Source organism: Pocillopora verrucosa, chromosome 3 (genome assembly GCF_036669915.1).
Source record: "Pocillopora verrucosa isolate sample1 chromosome 3, ASM3666991v2, whole genome shotgun sequence".
Classification (NCBI taxonomy): Eukaryota; Metazoa; Cnidaria; class Anthozoa; order Scleractinia; family Pocilloporidae; genus Pocillopora; species Pocillopora verrucosa.
In genome coordinates, this window is record NC_089314.1 from 18338014 (window position 1) to 18359235 (window position 21222).

At 36.4% G+C, this 21222-nt stretch overlaps 2 protein-coding genes across 2 annotated transcripts; one reads left to right on the plus strand and one right to left on the minus strand.

The window, feature by feature from the left end:
- Positions 1-514: 514 nt before the first annotated feature.
- On the minus strand, positions 515-2131 carry LOC131794216 (uncharacterized). Its single transcript, XM_059111735.2, has 3 exons — positions 2128-2131; positions 1292-1401; positions 515-892 (listed from the first exon to the last, which is right to left on the minus strand). Exons 1-3 carry the CDS (start codon positions 2129-2131, stop codon positions 515-517), a joined length of 492 nt encoding a protein of 163 aa, XP_058967718.2.
- Positions 2132-3770: 1639 nt separating this feature from the next.
- On the plus strand, positions 3771-11596 carry LOC136279627 (probable ATP-dependent RNA helicase ddx42). Its single transcript, XM_066163566.1, has 3 exons — positions 3771-3840; positions 6935-7001; positions 11134-11596. The coding sequence occupies exons 1-3, from the start codon at positions 3771-3773 to the stop codon at positions 11594-11596; spliced, it is 600 nt and encodes a 199-aa protein (XP_066019663.1).
- Positions 11597-21222: the final 9626 nt, after the last annotated feature.

The window sequence follows — 21222 nt, forward strand, 5'->3', positions numbered from 1 at the left end:
CGGTTGTCTGGATTTTTTGGCAACATTCCCTTTTTGTTAATCAGACTATAACAAATGTGAGCTCGTGACAACATCAACGTAATGCGCTATCTTAGCGCGTAATGCAAAAAGTCGTATCGAGAACGTTTGCGATATTTTACGCTTTCGTAAAACGATGCCGTACATGCCTTTTAAGCACTGACCCATAACAACACGTGTTTTATAAATTGCAATTTATTTTATTGTCATAACTCTTCAACTTGATTTTGTAATTTTTACAGTAACGTAGCAAGAGGTTTATATTATTCAGCCCAGTATAAAAGGGCCTGGCCATTTCTCACGTTTCAATTAAAAATAAAACTATTATTGAAATTTTTTATTTCTAAAAGAAAGTTAAAAACATAAGAAATTGACAAGCAATTAACCAGTGTGGTTCATAAAATTTTGAGGCTCAGTAGGTCAGTGAAATATGCCTGAAATTTATGACGTAAAACAAGGGTGCCAGCCCTTTCATACATGCAGGGACACTTCCAGATTACTGTCTTCCCCGTGCAGGTGTGCTTGTAGCCACTGGAGAAAAACCACTCTTTAAGGTCCATTTAGGGGCATCTGGAGGGGGGCCTCGTGAAGAGAATCTCTCGTCAACAACTCTTTCTGTCTGGAAATTTCTGACATGGGGCTTTAATGATCTTTTGTGGGCAAGGTCAAGGACGTCCTTGAGTTCTCTCAGCTTTGGTCCCTCCCAGGCCAACCTCTTTGTGACAAATCTTTTCACATCTGGCCCAGTTTCATCTTCGGAGAGCTCACTTTCATCTGAACTTGTGTACTCAAAGATCAGGAATTTTTTGCATCTTTCTTGTTTGGCTTCATCCCAGCCTATTTGGTCCACAGAAGAAACTCGCCGAGCTATTTTCTGGAAAACACAAGACAAAATTAATATCTTTGCTTCAAAAAATTGCCTTGTTTCTCGCGAAAGTTGCTTACGCACATTAACAGTCTGCTTACAAACTGTTTGAAAACAAGTTTAAGATTGCTTTTAAAAAGGAAATACACAATTTGGAAATGTACAGCCTGTACTTGCCCAAATGGTTACATGAGCCATAAAAAAAATTAAAAGTGATTGTATTATGAACATATTCAAGAGCACTTGACATCAAACTAACTGACTTACTTCCAAAAGCTAAACCTAGATATCAGAGCCATCAAAAGGCCATCATCAAAGACGTAGTGTTATGTTTCAGACAGTACATGTAGCATTCTTTTGTAAAAGTTTTACAAAAGAATGCTACATGTACTGTAACTGGTTTCCTACCTCTCTCATTCTTCCCTGCCTCCAACACACAATCTTGTGATCAATCTTTCCCGGCACCCTTCCTCTTTTTTGGGAGTCCTTTAAACTTCTTAAATAGGTAGAAAAGGCACCTGCACAAAACAAAGGGATTAAGTTACTAAAAATCCCTCTAAAATAGAGATGGAAGTGTTATTTGCATAGATGAGACCCCAAAGCAAAATAATCAAAAAGCAAAAATGATAGAATAGACCAGTGTTACTAAATATAAATGTTGAGACTGTATTTTCTTGGATTGTTAGCTTCTCAATGTTTTACGTACTGTGAACTATTTCTTTCTCTGTACCCTCTTATTTTCAACATAAAATTTAGAGTTCAAAACAAATTTCCAATTCTTTTAAGGAGGGCTAGGAGCATGGTCTTCCACAAAATTTGCAAAATGTTAGGTGTTTTAAGAATGGCACTTTGCAAAATACACATGTTAAGTTAAAACCATGAATGGGTGAAATGGTGAAAACAATGAATCCTTTATCAAACAGTACCAAACTTGTCGGAAGAATCGTCCGAATTAAAGACGTAATTCAGTGTTAACAACTAAGTTAAAGCATAAATTAGCCACCGTAAAGAGTTAAAAGGCTGACGTTTCGCGCGTTAGCCCTTCGTCAGAGCGATTGACGAAGGGCCAACGCTCGAAACGTCAGCCTTTTAACTCTTTACGGTGGCCTATATACATTTTCAACCCAGTTGTTAACACAAAATTACCTGTTTTATTCTCCCACCGACACAGTACCACACTCACGGTCTGGGCCTCTTACTCTAAAAGAGATTTGACTCTTTAATGTAAGCCCGATATTTCTCACCCATAAGAGGTGAAGAGGCACCCTAGGGAACCCATCACTTCACAACTGTAAACAGCAATGGTTTCAGTTGAATGTTATTTTATTTTCGTTTATTGTTCTACATAACAAATTAATACAAGCATATTGCACGACAGCCAACTTCATAATATGATCACAATCCTTTTTGGAGGCATGTAAGGAGTGTTTAAAAAAAAGGTAGTGTAAACATATTTATGCGAACAGAAAGTTTAGAACCGGTGTAAAAGACAGAATACAGATGCGGAAAGAGAATTAAAAGCACGCACAGACTGGTTGTGCAAATGGAAAGTTAAGGGTCGTTGAAGAACACTAAAGATTTGTAAAGAGAATTAACGGCACATAAAGATTGATTGTGCGTAGAGAATGTTAAAGGTTCGTAAAGAACAGTGAGTAAAGATGCGTAAAGAATTTTAAAGACGCATAAAGTGTTATGAGCGAAACTGGTCAAAATACCACGGTAATTCTACGGAAGATGGAAGAGCTATAATTTTTTCATTTCTTTGAGTATTTCTCCAAATAGAGAGTGGTTAATTGTATCCATCTTGATCCTTATCCTTTACGAACATTTAATATCCTTTACGCAGTCTTTACGCGTTTTCTGCATTTACGCATCTTTACGGAACGCGGAACTTGTGCGTAAAGAAGAGGCTTTATATTTACGTTTCTTTACGCAAGAGTTAAAGATGCGTAAATTTGCGACTTCATACTGTGAATGTAAGGTCTAAAAACGCGGGAACAAGGAGTTATAGGACATGCACACGCAGATATTATTTACACCAGATACAAGTATATCTTGTATCCTAAATGGGAGTACATAACAAACCAATGTTTTTTATGAACGAAACTTAAATTTTTAGTAATCGTTGTAATAAATGTAATTATAAACTGTTCTGTTTTCTGGTAATATTGACCAAGTTGAAATTGTAAATTTGCCACCGTAAAGAGTTCAAAAGCTGACGTTTCGAGCGTTAGCCCTTCGTCAGAGCGAATCCTTCCATCGCGCGCGTGCATTGGCACAAACGTCCTTTAATCTATCTCTTTCTCATCTTATTTAGTAACAACTTTTACTTGCGTCTGCATGCTGCTACGTAAACTGTCATAGAAGTTGGAAATGTTCATAGCACAATTTGGATTTTCACTGACTGCTACGTGATAAACTGACTAAAAAAACCTCAAAACAACACTAAAAGTACTGTGGATTACTATAATAATTATCGACGTACTTGAGGTGTTGTTTTAGAACGCACTTTTCGCATTCGATATAGAAGACCTCTTTTATGTTAATTCAAGAGAAGCAAGAGAATCCACTATGAAAATCGCATCTGATACGCGTCTATATATTCAATGGAGAAGAATGCTTATGCACAAAGTTTAAACTGGCATTTTAATTTGTTCAAAAACGATAAAGGGTCTTTCCTTTTCAATACTGTACAGGCGCTGCAGAGGATGCAGAAAAAGAAGAAATGTGAGATCAAACAGTTTTTTCGAGGAGTTCCCCAGAGTGCCTCTTGGTAAACTCCTGCAGAAGGTTCATTTCTTCTCTGCTAAGGACTCCCAGCGACGAATTTCCAGGCTCCTGGATTTAAATGCAAGCTTGATAAGCAAGATTAGTAGGCACTTACAGGATGGCTGCCCGAGAGACTCAGGACAGGCCAATCACGCCCTTTGGTGGACCTGGGACTGTGGTAAAATGCGGTGAGAGCTAGTTCAACCACTAATCAAAGGTAAAATCTCTATTTTTTCAAGTACAGTTCAAAATGACTAAAATGAAACACGCATGATTCCCTGTAACTCTGAGTTTCGTGCTTACGCACTCGTCAGACAGATTAAATCAGATTAAATCTGTCTGACGAGTGCTTAAGCACGAAACTCAGGGTTACAGGGAATCATGCGTGTTTCATTTTAGTCATTTTGAACTGTATTTCGCTCTACACTCATGTGTATTGAGCGCTTTCCAACAGCATTTGCTACAATTTCCCACAATTATTTTTCAATTATATACTAACACAGTAAATAGTGTCGTAGGAGCGCTCTGATCGGCCTGCACTCAAACTCCGAACATTCTTTGCTATTCACCTCCGAGCAACTTGCCCAGTATTGGCACACAAAAATTATAGCAACCGTTACAGGAATAAATGAGTTTGAAAAAATCACCTTTTTGTTCCATATTATCTTACTGACATAGTATATGCTAGGCAAATGTTCACCTCCAATTATGTCAATATTTTTTAAATATAAATATTTTCATAGTCTTATTGTTTCTTGATATTCTGGAACATGTGGTTCGCAAGCCGAAGTAGGTGGGAATGTGACAACAAAGAGCACTCAGGGCGCTTTAATATCAAAATTATTTCATACAGGTGAATGATAATTACACATAGCTGGGATAAAGCCTAAAGAAAGATATTAATGGGACAAAAATCATCCATCTGAAATATATATATTTTTTCATTATTTCAGTACAACAGAGGAAGACGTGCACAAAGGGACACATGGGTTTTTGGGATTGCTACGACACAATATTCACCTGCATAAGGCTACTTCGAGGTAGTGGAAAGACGAGATATGGCCACCCTCCATCACATCATTTCAAGGTGTGTTCTCCCTAACCGAAGTGCACTCGGATGACTTGGCCTCCCACCGGCAGACGGACCAAAGAATTAACAACAGAAGTGCACATCAAATGATTGTCCACCGACTCAACTACGTTGGCCCAGTCACTATGGGGTTGACACCCAAGAAATCCAATCCCGCTGGAACAGTTTAAAACTGGGCCAGAAAACACGCCGGGGGATAAGGAGGGAAGACCTGCAGTCCTACTTCGACGAGCAAATGTGGCGTCAGTGGAGAGCGGGAACCCCTCAGCGATCAATGCAGAATTTTTGGCCGTTCTAGCCAATCAATATCTAATTGATCATCCGGTTTTGTAAATATGCTACGGTTTTTACTTTCAGTTTTGGTAGAGACAGGTGAAGAAACAATTAAGCTTTGTCCATGACTATCTTCAATAGGTTTTACGTAGTTAGGTCTACTGATCACACTGGTCCGGAAAGATTTTTTAACGAAAAGACGCATTTTTAAAATATGCGATTTCAACTTGAATTTTAATTCATTTTGAAAACCGACCTTTTCGAATTCCCCGATGTTGATTTTTCTTGTAACATTGCGTTTTTTTGCCGTAGGTGACCATTATGATGTTGTCAAAAAAAAACAGTTTATTCATTTTCATAGATAGAGGCAAAGCTTTTTTTGGATTGTGGGAGCAAAATAACGTTTTTCGAAGCGCCTGCGAAAGTGTGGTCGGGGCCTTGATGTTGGGAAGTATTTAACATACAACAATCAGTGTTCAAAAATAAAACTTGATTGAAAAGTTCAAAAGATTGGTGATTCAGTCGTAATCCTTCCTTAAGGAGCAAAACTAGTAACATTTTAAAACTAGAGTGCGATACGAATGTTGTTGTATCGATAGATGACGCTGTTGTAAGTCAGAAAAAAGGTGCGACGATATCCAGTTTTAATTACCTTCTAAAAAGTTACAGTAAAAGTTCAAGTTTCAATATCTAAATGAAAGTTGTCGTAGTGAAACCGGAACCCACGCAAGCGAAAAAAAGAGCGTCCTGATCGTAGGGGAAGAGAATCGCTTAAACAAAAACGGCAGCATGAGAAAATTTATTTTCAATATTCTCCCGTCTTACTTCATACCCTCTATATGAATCCTGTCTCTGAATCTCCTAAAAAAAACTTATGAAGTATTCACCGTTAGTATCGAGGTTTTTTGGACACTCCATCGCACTCCATAAGGTTAGACTCTCCACAAGTCTTTCTCGTCAGTACTGTAACCGAGCTCGATAAACGAGCTTTGTCGAGGTAGATTACTAATCGAGGGAAGTGCAAAAAATGCGTAAAGAAGATAACCAATTATTAGTTCAAAAAACTAATTAATTCAATAAACTTTTAAGAAATTTATTAACAATTCGCGTTTCAATATTTTGCCATGGGAATTAAACTGTAAATCAACAATAATAAAAGCTATCTAACCTTTTAAAAAAATTTTTTGTGGTGACTGTCTTGCTTACTTGGGGTGGGTTAGAAAAAAAACTGGAATTTTGCCGAGGGTAGGTTAACCCTAACCTCAATAATAACAATCAAGATTTACTCCAATCACTTTTTCACAAGGGATGTTTCTCTTCTACGTGAAAATCGCAAGCTAACAACAGAACCAACCAGAGCAATTCCCCTTTGAAGTTGTGCAAAAGTTATGAAAAAATGCAAATTTAGTGCGCCTCCCCACTTTTTTAACCACGAAAAATCGATAAAAAATTAAGGTTTTTATGGATTTTTAAAAAGCTTGAAAGGAACCTAGAACAAGACGAGGGCTAATCTGTAGTAGTGTTAGATTCCTCATTTTATCGCTTTAAGGTATATTTTTTACAATATGTAAAGTTAACTCGAAAACTTCTCCAGGTTCGCCCTCCCTACTGTTTAAATTTTCTGTGTTGAATCTGTTTAAAGAGGCCTGGATCTTCAAGAAAACCTTTTTTCCTACTCCCAAAACAGTACGTCCTAGAATAGAACTTCGCTAATATCGATATCTGAGCTTGCGTAAAGTTTGGATCTCGCGTTACCGAAAAAAGTTCACATTCACCATCGCTTGGGGCCGTGTAAAATTAATTTTATTAAGTTAGGTACTTCATGGGCTTGCTTGTAAAGCGAAGTATCATGTTAATAAGTATATATATCCATTAAATTATTCATTCACCTATTTGTTTTTTTTGTGTTTTTTTTTTAGAAAGAAGAAGGTCACGGGATGTCTGGGTGTTTCGAATTGTATCCTGCGATACTTGTCTAGCTAAAGGGTATTTTGAAGTTGATAGAGGAAGACATTGTGCAAACCTTCCCATTCTGACCAAATATCTTTTTCCTGAAGGAGTCCATATTCAAGAAGCGGAGTCAGCCTGGATGATCTTCAAATTTATTTAGATGAACTTGTGTGGAGACAATGGAGAGGATAACAAGACGTTATAAGGAACGTTGTAAAATAACCATTTCAAGTCATATCTTTCGCCTTATATCATTGTTATTATTTTCGCCCGCCATCGAACTAGTCACTGCCGATTGATGCCGCATTCAAGATCGCCGTGGGGAAATAGGAATGAAACTGTCGAAAATGGCTGCGTGGCAATGTTACATATGGGCATAGCTAACGCTCCCTTCGCTTCTATTTTAACTCTTGGTTTCAGATTGAAGGGAGCAGGGACAAAGAAACTTTCACAAACAAAAATAAAGCCAGTGCATGATAGTTTGGACATGTATCTGTTTGACTGTATGACTAAAAACATTGCTTCTGTCGGTAAGGAATATGGCAATAACTGAGAAGTTTGTGAATTGAAATTCACGCCCATTGTTTGTTTTTGTAATGTCCAACGCGTTTTTTCATATTGAGCCTTATCGCCGACTCGCTTTGCGAAATTTTTTGCGGATTGAGGATCCCACTTTCTTTTACATTAATAAATAAAGCCGACTTTTCTTGTCAGTTAGGGCCTACTGTGTGTATATAATAGACAATAACATGGTTGCTGGTAGATATAGAATTTCTTTTCTCGTGTTCAACTCAATATCTCACTCGTAAGCTGTCGAGTTGAACACTAGAGCAGAAATTCCGTACCTACGCGCACCCATGTAATCTTCTCTATTTATCATATAAACTACAGTGTTATGCAAGGATTTTCAGCTCCGAGAAAAGCCGTGCTGACACGTCACTCGCCTTTCGCGCCACTCGATCATGTTGATGAATAAACAAGAAAGACTTCACCATTTTCAATCCGAGGTCGTTCGTTGGAATTTTCTCTAATTATGGCTGCTGAAACACTGAAAAAACTGTATCGCCCACAGACAGTGACGTACAAACTTTCCTTGAAGGGGAAGAAAACCAATATACGAAAACGAAAACCGAAAGCTACGTATTCGGTGGCTTTGGTAATGGCATTTCTCGCGGCTGAGAACGAAAATTGACAAATAGAAGATTTGCTACAGGCCGATTTTGTCCGTTTACCTGAAAGATTTCTTTTGTCGGTAAGGGTAAAGTCAATAAACGAGAATTTTGTAAATTAAAAATCACGCTCAATGTTGTTTTTGTAATCACGATTCAAAGTATCTTTTTCATCTCAAGCATTGGCGCCAACGCACTTCACGATTTTTGTTCGGGGATTGCTGATCCTTTTATTTTCATTCATTAATAAATTCGGCTTTTCTTGTCAGTAAAGGGTTGTGTTTATATGATTTATTATACCCATTTTGAAATCACTGGTGGTCCCTGTAATCTGATTGGCTCTAACTGATACGATTTATTCACGAATCGCACCATTTTTTGCTTTAAATCGCATCTTTTTCCCAGTCAATTAGGAGGCTACACTAGAAATAAAAAAACCAATCAGATTTTAGGGCTTGTTTAAAGTAACCAATCAAATTGGAGGAAAATGAAAGACGAAGCGTATCATGTGGCAAATTTTGCAACTTTTGTCACCAAAACTCTTACTTCCCCCCCTCCCCCCCCCAAAAAAAATGGATGAATTTAATTTCAGACAGGCTCAGTACTGCATCAAAAAAATATTTGAAATATTTGGGTGATTTCAAAATGGATGTAATAAAGTGGTAATTGAGCCTCGTGTTGTGCAATTTTGGTCTGAAATCATACGCATGATTTCAAAACAAACTCACGCTATGCGCCTGTTCGATTTTGAAATCACGCGTGTGATTTCAGCCCTTATCAATAAAGGGCAAAATTACTGAGCGCTGATTGGTTGAGAGAGAGGGCATTTTTTTCTTAATCGAGGGCATTTTTAGTAATCAAGAGAGGGCATGATTACCTGTTAATGATTGGCTAATCCGTTGCTTAGCAACCGTTCGTTATCTTGAAATTTTGATTTTCCTTCGTATAAATTTTGCCCTTTATTGATAAACAAGTAATCCCATGAGACCTCGTACTATTAAGGATTAATTGCACTTGAGTTTTCAAAATTTTCCAAATTGCCCTCGTCGCTTCGCGACTCGGGCAATTTTGGAAAATTTTGAAAACTCTCGCACAATTAATCCTTAATAGTACTTGGCCTCATGTGATTACCTATACAAATTGCACTCCGCTCAGTTCAATTACCATTATAAACAACATAATACATGGTTGCTTGTAGATATGGAATTTCTCTTCTCGTATTCAACTTGACATCTGACTCATTCGCTGCACTCACTCGTGAGCTAAACATCCGAAGATAAATTCCCTATCTACGCGCGCCTATGCATTATTCTTAGATCGTCTGAAAAAGAGCCCCCGCTAACAAAATACAAAAGCTCTTAAATTAACCCCTCCGCTTCAAATATTTTTCTCCTTTTTTTTAAGGTCTCCCCCTATGTGCCTATCCATGAGGGCTGATCCCATCTGTTCTGTTGGGAACCATGTGACCCCTTCTGCAAAATTCTCCATACCCCCTCAGGCGACAAATAATAACCGGTCCCTTAATGCACAAAAACTCGCTCAAAAATACTTTTAACGCTGATTTCGGGGGATACAAATGGATTACATTTCGCTTGAAAGATAATTCCTAGTTTTATTTGATAAATCTCATTTGGTCTTATTAACTATTTAGTAACTCGGCCGATGATATGGAAGAGATGTATCAGAAATAGTTATAAACATTTCAAAATCTCGAAAGGTTCTCTAACTTAGGCTATCAGCAAACATCACTCGCTTGCAGACAAAAATATTCATTATATGCACTTAGAAACAGAACTAGCAAATCGAGTGTGAATATAGATCAACTGAGTGGCTCCCGCTCCTTCAGATCTTTTATTAGTTAAAAAGCGTTTGACCTTTTAACCAGCGAGGTTGATACTTTAGGGAGTGATCGTTATTTATCGCACGGGAGAGTAAGAATTTTTTGGAGGGGAATTACATGAATTTTAGGGGGACCGAAAGGGGGGGGGGAATCAGTCGTCATTAACAAAGTAAAAAAAGGCGGACTGTAGAAAATTGACGGCCAATCATGGGGATCATAGGAGGGGTCTACTAAATTTCATTTGGACACAGCCAGAATACTTCTAGCCCCCTCCCATTTCCGGATGGTGGATAACGCTCGGGTCCTCATTGTTTTGTTGGAAACGTAACGGAAAAAAGCCAAATATATTCTTACACAAGAGGTATAGGAAAAAAATTGTCAAAAAGACGCTAACAAGCCATAATGGGAAGACCATTTAAATTTTTGCCGTTGCTTTATTTATCCTTTGTTCATACAACCAGCACCGACAACAATGTTAGAGGAAACTTCCCTCTTGTTACTTGGTGCATACAGCGCAAGTCAACTCTCTACCGGCGACATATGATGACACGGGAGCAAGCCACAAACACCTTCCACGGGGTATAGTAAAGCACCATTTTTGTCTGTCTCGGCGAATGCGCGGAACTCCGTGTCCACGTCATCACTCCTGAAGTGCCGCTGGTTCTCTTGGTCGTAGCATGCAGTTATAAGGTACCCATGATACTCCAGAAGGAAAGCCTCATACCTAATATAAGGGAAAACAAAACACAAAGTTACCCCTTTTAAGAACTCTCCCTTACTACCATTTTCACAACCTGAAAATATTAAGTAGCACCAGGCGTATTTCGGCACAGTAACAGTAACAACATAAACTACAGTAACTACACATACGACAGTAACAACAAACTACAGTAACAACACAAACTACAGTAACTACACAAACTACAGTAACAAAACCTACTTCAGTAACTACACAAATTACAGTAACAACACAACCTACAGTAACAACACAAACTACAGTAACAACACAAACTACAGTAACTACATAAACAACAGTAACTACACATACTACAGTAACTACATAAACAACAGTAACTACACATACTACAGTAACAACACAAACTACAGTAACAACACATACTACAGTAACAAAAAACTACAGTGACTTCACATAATACAGTAACAACACAAACTACAGTAACTACACGAACTACAGTAACTTCACAAACTACAGTAACTACACAAACTATAGTAACTACCCAAACTACAGTAGCTACACATACTACAGTAACTACACAAACTACAATAACTACACAAAGTGCAGTAACAACACAAACCACTGTAACAACACAAACTACAGTAACAACACAAACTACAGTAACTACACAAACTACAGTAACTACACATACTACAGTAACTACACAAACTACAATAACTACACAAACTGCAGTAACAACACAAACTACAGTAACTACACAAACAACAACAACTACACAAACAACAGTAACAACACAAACTACAGTAACTACACTTACTACAGTAGCAACACAAACTGCAGTAACTACACATACTACGGTAACTACACAAACTACAATAACACAAACTACAGTAACTACACTTACTACAGTAACAACACAAACTAGAGTAACAACACATACTACAGTAACAACACAAACTACAGTAACTACACATACTACAGCAACAATACAAAGTGCAGTAACAACACAAACTACAGTAACTATACAAACTACAGTAACTACACAAACTACAGTAACAACAAACTACAGTGACTTCACATAATACAGTAACGACAAAAACTACAGTTACTACACATACTATAGTAACAACAAACTACAGTGACTTCACATAATACAGTAACGACACAAACTACAGTAACTACACATACTACAGCAACAATACAAATTGCAGTAACTACACAAACTACAGTAACTACACAAACTACAGTAACTTCACATACTACAGTAACAACATAAACTACAATAACTACACATACTCCAGTAACAACACAAACTACAAAAAAATACAAACTACAGTTATTTCACATACTACAGTAACAACATAAACTACAGTAACTACACAAACTACAGAAACAACACAAACTACAGTAACTTCACATACTACAGTAAAAACAAACTACAGTAACTACACAAACTACAATAACTACGCAAACTGTAGTAACAACACAAACTACAGTAACTACACAAACAACAACAACTACACAAACCACAGTAACAACACAAACTACAGTAACTACACAAACTACAATAACACAAACTACAGTAACTACACTTACTACAGTAACAACACAAACTAGAGTAACAACACATACTACAGTAACAACACAAACTACAGTAACTACACATACTACAGCAACAATACAAAGTGCTGTAACAACACAAACTACAGTAACTATACAAACTACAGTAACTACACAAACTACAGTAACTACGCAAACTACAGTAACAACACAAACTACAGTAACTACACATACTATAGTAACAACAAACTACAGTGACTTCACATAATACAGTAACGACACAAACTACAGTAACTACACATACTACAGCAACAATACAAATTGCAGTAACTACACAAACTACAGTAACTACACAAACTACAGTAACTTCACATACTACAGTAACAACATAAACTACAATAACTACACATACTCCAGTAACAACATAAACTACAGTAACAACACATACTACAAAAAAATACAAACTACAGTAATTTCACATACTACAGTAACAACATAAACTACAGTAACTACACAAACTACAGAAACAACACAAACTACAGTAACTTCACATACTACAGTAAAAACAAACTACAGTAACAACACAAACTGCAGTAATAACACAAACTACAGTAACTACATAAACTACAGTAACTACAGAAACAACAGTAACTACATAAACTACAGTAACCACAAAAACTACACATACTGCAGTAACAACACATACTACAGTAACTACATAAACTACAGTAACTACCCAGACTACAGTAACAACACAAACTATAGTAACTGCACAAACAGTAATTATATAAACTACAGTAACAACAGACTACAGTAACTATAATTATCACAGTAACTACATAAACTATAGTAATTACATAAACTTCAATAACTACACATACTACAGTTACTACGCATACTACAGTAACAAGAAAAACTACAGAAACTACACAATGTAGAGTAACTACATAAACTACAGTAACTACATTTACTACAGTAACTACACATACTACAGTAACTGCATAAACTACAATAACTACACATACTACAGTAACTACGCATACTACAAAAACAACATAAACTACAGTAACTACACAGAGTAGCGTAACTGCATTAACTACAGTAACTACATAAACTTCAGTAACTACAAAAGCTTCAGTAAGTACATAAACTACAATAACTACACATACTACAGTATCTACACAAAGTACAGTAACTATAAACTACAGTAACTGCATAAACTACAGTAACTACACAAAGTGTAGTAGCTACACAAACTACAGTAACTACACAAACTACAGTAACTTCAGATACTAAAGTAACAACACAAAATAAAGTAGGTACACATACCATAGTAACAACATAAACTAAATGAACTACATATACTACAGTAACTACACAGACTACAGTAACTACACATTTTACAGTAACAACACAAAGTACAGTAACTACGCAAAGTACAGTAACTATATAAACTACAGTAACAGCATAAACTACAGCAACTACATAAACTACAGTAACTACACAAACTACAGTAAAAACACATACTATAGTAGCTGCATAAACTACAGTAACTACACATACTACAGTAACAACACATACTATAGTAGCTGCATAAACTACAGTAACTACACATACTATAGTAACTGCATAAACTACAGTAACCACACATACTATAGTAACTGCATAAACCACAGTAACTACATAAATAACAGTAACTACATAAATAACAGTAACTACATAAACAACAGTAACTACACATAATACAGTAATAACATACTATAGTAACTGCATAAACTACAGTAACTACATAAACAACAGTAACACATACTATAGTTACTGCATAAACTACAGTAACTAAACATACTAAAGTAACAACACATACTATAATAACTGCATAAACAACAGTAACTACATAAACTACAGTAACAACACATACTATAGTAACTGCACAAACTATTAACTGCATGAACTACAATAACACAAACTACAGTAACAACACAAACTACAGTAACTACACAAACTACAGTAACTACACATACTTCAGTAACAACACAAACTACAGTAACAACACAAACTACAGTAACTACACAAACTACAGTAACTACAAATACAACGGTAACAACACATACCACAGTAACTACACAAACTACAGTAACAACACAAACTACCGTACACTATAGTAACTTCAGGGACCACATTACTATAGTAACTTCTCAATTTAAAGTCCCTCTACAAAGTAAAGTAACTAAAGCAACTACAATAACTTCACAAACTACAGGATCGCCATAAACTTCAATGATAACACAAACTAAAATCACTAATGAAACTAGAATAACTACAAAAACTACACAAATCACATTTACTGATGATGACATCGTTGAAATACATAGTGGACTGGTGTGTTATAAGTTATGCAGTCTGGTGGCTTCCTCAGCAAAGGAAATCCACTTAGTATCTGCTCATTTAATACCGATGGTGTTTCATAATTGAAATCCTCAAGCAAGCAAAACTTTTGGCCAATGTTCTTAGTGATCAATGAACTGTCTCCAAGACCAAGGCAAGACAGAATAAAGTTGTTAATGAGAATTTCGAATGGTTCTGTATTATTCTTTAAAGATTATTGAATGTTATATATCTGGAAACAACTCTTGAAATCATGAGGAAGTTTACTATGCAAAATAATTCCAACATTTCTGTCATACCTAATACTTTTTAAACTTTTGTGTTGTTATAATCAAGAAGTCACTCATCAAGTTTTGCGCAAGATGCCCCTTATATGGGAAGACAACTGGGGATTTAACAAGAAAAAGAGCATCTGATACTAGAACACCTACTATGGAACTGTCAACTGATGGAGCTTTCCATTCATTCAGCTATTCATGTCTTCTCTTAAGAAATGAGTACGCCTTACGCACTCGCTGTTATTGCAGTAATTAATTTATGTCTGGGAGCACTTCACCATTAATCCTTTTAAATATAAGATATAGATGGGAATCCACTTACAATGAGTGAAGAGAACTTATGAATTTGCAGTTCTTTGGATATCCAATATTGCTTTTGAAGCTGGTCATCTAGTTGTAATGACCTTTTCTTTGCAACTTCTGTCGATTACAACCATGAAAGGCTCTTTTATTTTTTCACACAGACCTTTAGGAGAAGAGCTTGCCAAAGCTTTGCTATTATTTGAAGTGTTGTATATCACCAGAGCTGTTTACATGTCGAAAACAACAAAAGGTTATTGTACAGTCCATAGTCGGAAGTATTCTAGACAGTGTTGGGTCAGTCACAGACCATGAGTGGAAATAGCGTGTACAAAGCACAGACTTGGGCTAAAGCTGTCAAGCCATCTGAAAAATTTTGCTATGTCCGGTTCGCTTTAGTGTAATCATTGTTTCCTTTTCTAAATGGATGTATTACTCCCTCTGGATTAAATCCAAGTCGAGAATTCAATGAGTGGTGCTCTCCTTGCCTCTGCTTTCCTTGTTTACATCCATCTCAGCCGGGATTAAGTCAGTATGCTTGACTACTGCTACATCATAGTCACATAGCAAAAATGGTGATCTTTAATTTGAAAATGTCGATTTTTAGAACGTGTTTGTTTGCAACATAAATGACTTTAGCTTAAATGAATAGCTGGTTAGGACAATGCGAGTCAGGAATTTTTTATTTAGGTAAACCTTTTTATACTGTACTTTCCCTATAAGTAATTGCAATTGTGCAACTTTCTTATAGTAGCTTGACTACCTTCAGCAGAAGTGAAAATTGGTTACCAAGAAGGTTAATTTGTAACATGACCTTGGAGATTAAAATAATCAACAAGATTTGAATTGTGATTGTAACAAAACAAAACCAAACCTTCACACAGACAGGGCTTAGAAAGTTTTTCCACGTCCATCGGTGCCTGACCAACTACAAAATGTTTTTGGTTTTGATTTTCATTATTTTTGACAGAACAATAATTGTTCCAATATTTACTGCATTAACTTTTTTGTTCCTGTTTTATGTTTAAAAATACAAATGTAGGTAATAATAATCGTTAGAGTCGCTGTTGTATTTTCAACATGTCATTAATATTCATACTGTTACTGTTTAACTGTGTTAAATATTTAATAGAAAGATCCCCTTATCAAAAAAGGTGACCCGCATAAAGTGTACTTTAAGTACATCACAATTATAATGCATACATAAGTTATGATGCAGTCCTATCATACTTCAGTAATACTGCACTTAGTAAAGTACAATTGCAGTACCATTTTTTAAATTTAAATTGAATTATGTGTTTTTGTAATTGTTTTTAAACTTTGTTAGGAATCTGAATGTACATATAGAACAACATGGTAAAGTATCAAAGACTGAGAATCTCCAAGGTGCATTCTTTGGGATCATTTATATCAAAAACTGGGGAAACAACTCAGAAAAAGGATTCACAAGTTTCTTTGATGCACCATGCATCTTGACTAATAGAGGTGCAGTACCAAAAAAACAAACACAGGATTCAAATTTAAACGAATGGGTTAGTTACCACTGACTATCTCAATAAACAAAGTTAATATTAAACAAGAGAATATAGCCACACAGTGCCCTTCTCCCACCACCACAACCTTTTTGTAAAAGGCACAGTTTGAATCCATCAAGAACTCTTCCAAGATATTTCTGAGAGCCATTAATTTACCCGATCTTCTGCTTCTAACAACTTTTATAAACAAAGCTCTAAACTATTTATTCAACTTGAATAAATAGTTTAGAGCTTTCCAGAATCGGAACAAAAGTTTGGAATGAGATTTTCTTAAAATTGAGAAATCTTTCAAAAAAACTCGTTCCATAAGGCAACAAAAGGAAAACCCTTTCACATTCTCACTTAAGAAGACTCGTACGCAATCAAGAAAGTTGCAGCGAGCCAGTTGAGGACGAAGAGTCATCAGAGGAAGATGACGATGACCTTGAAGCTTTTAAGTCACTTCCGATGGACCACAAGGAGGCAAAGCCGAAGAACATCAAGGAACAGCTGCTTCTTAAGTCCTATGATTATTTGTGTATCAACCTAGGGGGTAGGGGAAGGAAGGGGGTTGCAAGTGGACAAAACACTCCATATAACTTGTCTAGCATATCCGTACCACAGGGCCAAACATCTGAACTCCAGTTGTTCTCAACCACCCCTGATATGGCTGGTAAAGGATGGTGGCATGGCTGTGTGGAGGATGTGGGCAAGGTCCCTCCGAAATAAATAAGAGAAACAGCTAGGTACAATCAAATCCTACGTTAGCTCTCTGGTGGAGTTCTGCAAGTGTGTGGTGGACCAAAATCAGCACTACGTCGAGAACTTCCCAACCACGTTACCTTGCTTAGTTTAACAGCTGAACAAATTGATTGTTCACTTCACAAAAAAAAAGCCTCGGCTGTCAGCAGCATGTACACCCATACAGTATACAAAAACAAATGAAGGATGTTAAGAAAGGATTTCTCAACAAGGTGAACTCACTCAAAAGAAGCTACTTTTTACCAATCAATTTGCTCGCTGATCTTTTCTTTAAAGTTATACCTACGCCCTTCTTGTATGGGGAAATTCATCGAACAATGAACAATTTAAGGCTAATAAGGGTTATATCAACTTAGTTCTAAGTGCATGGATAGTATTTTGCCTAAGTGTGTTGATAGTCCTCATGTCTTAAGGTCAAGAAGTAAACATCATGTAACAGTTTCACATTTTAACACAGGTTATATGAAGCAATCAACTATCGTAGAGGTTCAGTATCGTGGAACAGAATGATAGATTTTTACATAGATTCTAAGAGAAAAAAATCTATAGAAATCCATAAACTATTGGTCTTTGTTGGATTCGGAGTGGCTGCTTAGCATTGTCTGAGATATATATTGCTTTGTTATTTAAAATAAGTTGTAGACATTTTTTACATTTTTAGATAAATTTATATATATTATTATTAAATAATATTATTTATGTTATATTAATTTTGTTGTTACACGACCCCACAAGCCTCTGGCTTAAAATATTTATGGTTCCTGAAGGAATATACAAAGGAAATTGGCCCTATATTGGCGGCTATCTATCAAACCTCTATCGACACTGGGCTCATCCCATCTAAATTGAAACATACAAATGAATGCGGTGTCGACAAGAGTGGAGATAAATCGAACCATGCAAATTATAGACCGACCTCGTTAACATGTATAGTGTCCAAAATTCTTGAACATATAGCCCATAGTAATGTGATGAAACATTTGGAGCATTATGTAATCCTTACTGATGCACAACATTGTTTCACTTGAGAGGATCCTGAGAAAAGCGGTTCGCTTCTGCTCCAAGAACTATCATCCTACAGCTAGCGTTGCTGAAATGCTTTAAGTTCTAGGTTGAGCAAGCTTAGAGTTAAGAAGACCTATGACTTGTCTAGACCTTTTATATAAAACGAGCTGTGGACAAGTTAATATTGATGTAAATGGTTATTTACAACCCCATTCTGAAGTTAAAACTCAAGGGAGTCATCGTTTTAAATATAGGCAAGATATGGCGACAAAGAAAATTTATTTTTATTCCTTTTTCTCAAGGACCATAAGATTATGTAAAAGGCTACCTGCGGAAATAGTTGAGTCAAACTCCTTGGCTGTTTTTAACTCTAAGTTACCCCCCTATTTAGTTTACAATCACTAGGGACTTATATTACATATTCTTATATTTTATATTATACAACTATAAATGTACTATCCGAATTTCTTCATTAATGTTATCTCAGTATTGTATATATTTTTATATTTTTGTATAATAATAGTTCGTGCGATACACCGAATTCCAATATGGCCGACAACACTTGGACGCGACTGGGCCAGATGATGAAGTCGAGGTTGGTAAGGGAACTTTTTCTTTCATTTTGACTTCGCACATATGGCTGCCTGTCAACTTACAGAAGACGATATCCCGGGGTCTTCCCTTTCCTACAATATGCCTCGTGTTTTATAAAGGGTCGAAAAATACATCGATTCTGGACGTGAAAATCAACTGGTAGACCCTGATCCCGACCAGATTTATTCAAAATGGAAACAACGTCGCGGCAAAACTCAAGATGTAAAGTTAGACAACCAGCCTTCCTTAAAATATCCCACCAATGGATGGTCAGATGATTTGTCCAGAATGCCATCATTTACACGTGCTGAAGTTCGGGCACATATATCACAGTCAACATTGATCCAAATACTAAAAACCATTCAGTACTGACGAGCATGAAGAAAGCGACAACATTCTTTAATGATGAATACTTGAAAGACACCAAAGCGTGCAGTGACAGTCACTATTTTTACTTCAAATGCCAATGCTTTCACAGCTACCGAAAGAACGACAAACCACATGATTTGAGACTTGCGATATATTTGATAACTGGTGAAGTAAAGCATGCTTTTTGTTCGTGCGTTGCCGGTCGCATAGGTTTTTGTAATCACGTACTGGCACTTATGATGAAAGTCTCATTGTTTTCCTTTTATGAATGAAAAAACACCAACGATCTTGATGACGACGTTTCTTAGCCTAAAAAGGCGTGCACATCTCAACTTTAGCAACGTTTCTTAGCCTAAAAAGGCGTGCACATCTCAACTTTAGCAGTGGCATCGTAAAGGAAGAGGAAGTAAAATCACTCCGCAACCAGTAATGGATGTATTTATAACCAAAACATCGTTGGATACTGATAAAGTATCGAAAAGAAAACCTGGCATGTGATGTCTTCGCTACGAAGCTCGCCAAACAACAAAGACTCAAAGTACTTCCGAATTAAACTTGCCAAAAAGAATACAAGAGATAAATCCAAAACTGGCTCTAGCTCAAATCATGACTCCAAGAAGTGACAAAAGTATAATGGTTCAGACAAAAATAGGCAGGAGTCCACAAGGCTCTAATGCTGGCTACCAATTATCCTTAACTGAAGATAACTTCAAAGTCTGTTGTGATGTTGATTCTGTAAGCAGGAGAGAACTAACTAATAATGAAATTACCATAGACCAATTCCCTAGACTTCCTTTAAAAGTTAGTGATAACTTTCAAGGATCAACAGATATCACTGCAGAGGAACAGACATTATTACAAGATATAACAGTTACTGTGAATGAATTAAACAAAATAGAACAGGCCACCAGAGGACAGTGAAACTCTGATGAGTATGAATAGCAACGGAAACTAAGAATAACTGCTTACAATTATTCAAGGACAACAAACAGGAAAAGACAGCATGAATTCCTTGCTAAAGAATTTTTTGAAGGAAAGTCATTTACATCTAAGTACACTACTCATGGATTGGAATATGAATCAACCGCATTGGATCAATACAAAAAGTACATGGCAACTACAGGAAAACCTGTGAAAGTTTGCAAATCAGGATTAGTTGTTTGTTTAGATTCTCCCTACCTTGGTGCCTCACCAGACAGCAAAGTCATAGATGATGGATGTAGTGATCCTTTTGGACTTGTTGAGATTAAGTGTCCTTAAACTAAGTACTACGTTACTCCACTTGATGCATGCTCACATGAAAACTCCTGTTTGGAAGATATTGATGGCAAGCCAAAGCTAAAACGTGGTCACCCTTACTATACACAAATTCAAGGACAAATGGGTGTCACCGGAACGAGTTGATGTGACTTTGTGGTATACACAAGCAAAGGACTCAGCATTGAACGAATCCCATTTTATCTTCCATGCTGGTTGACACTAAAGGATCACCCAGAAGTTTTTACTTCAAACATTTTCTGCCTTATGCCGCAAAAAACTACTCCAGACAAAAATTGGCATGATGATTATTTACAGTTATTTGTATGATTTATATATTAATTTATAGCATATTGAGAAACTGCTAGAAAACTTTGTTTTTTTAATACATTGTGCACAACTTCAATCATTACTGTACTAGTTGTGTTATGAAATTTTTGACAAAATTGTTATTGAAAACAGAGTTTCAGTTTGAAACATACACTGTGCAAACATTTTAAAAACAACTTAACTAGTTGTGTTTTGAA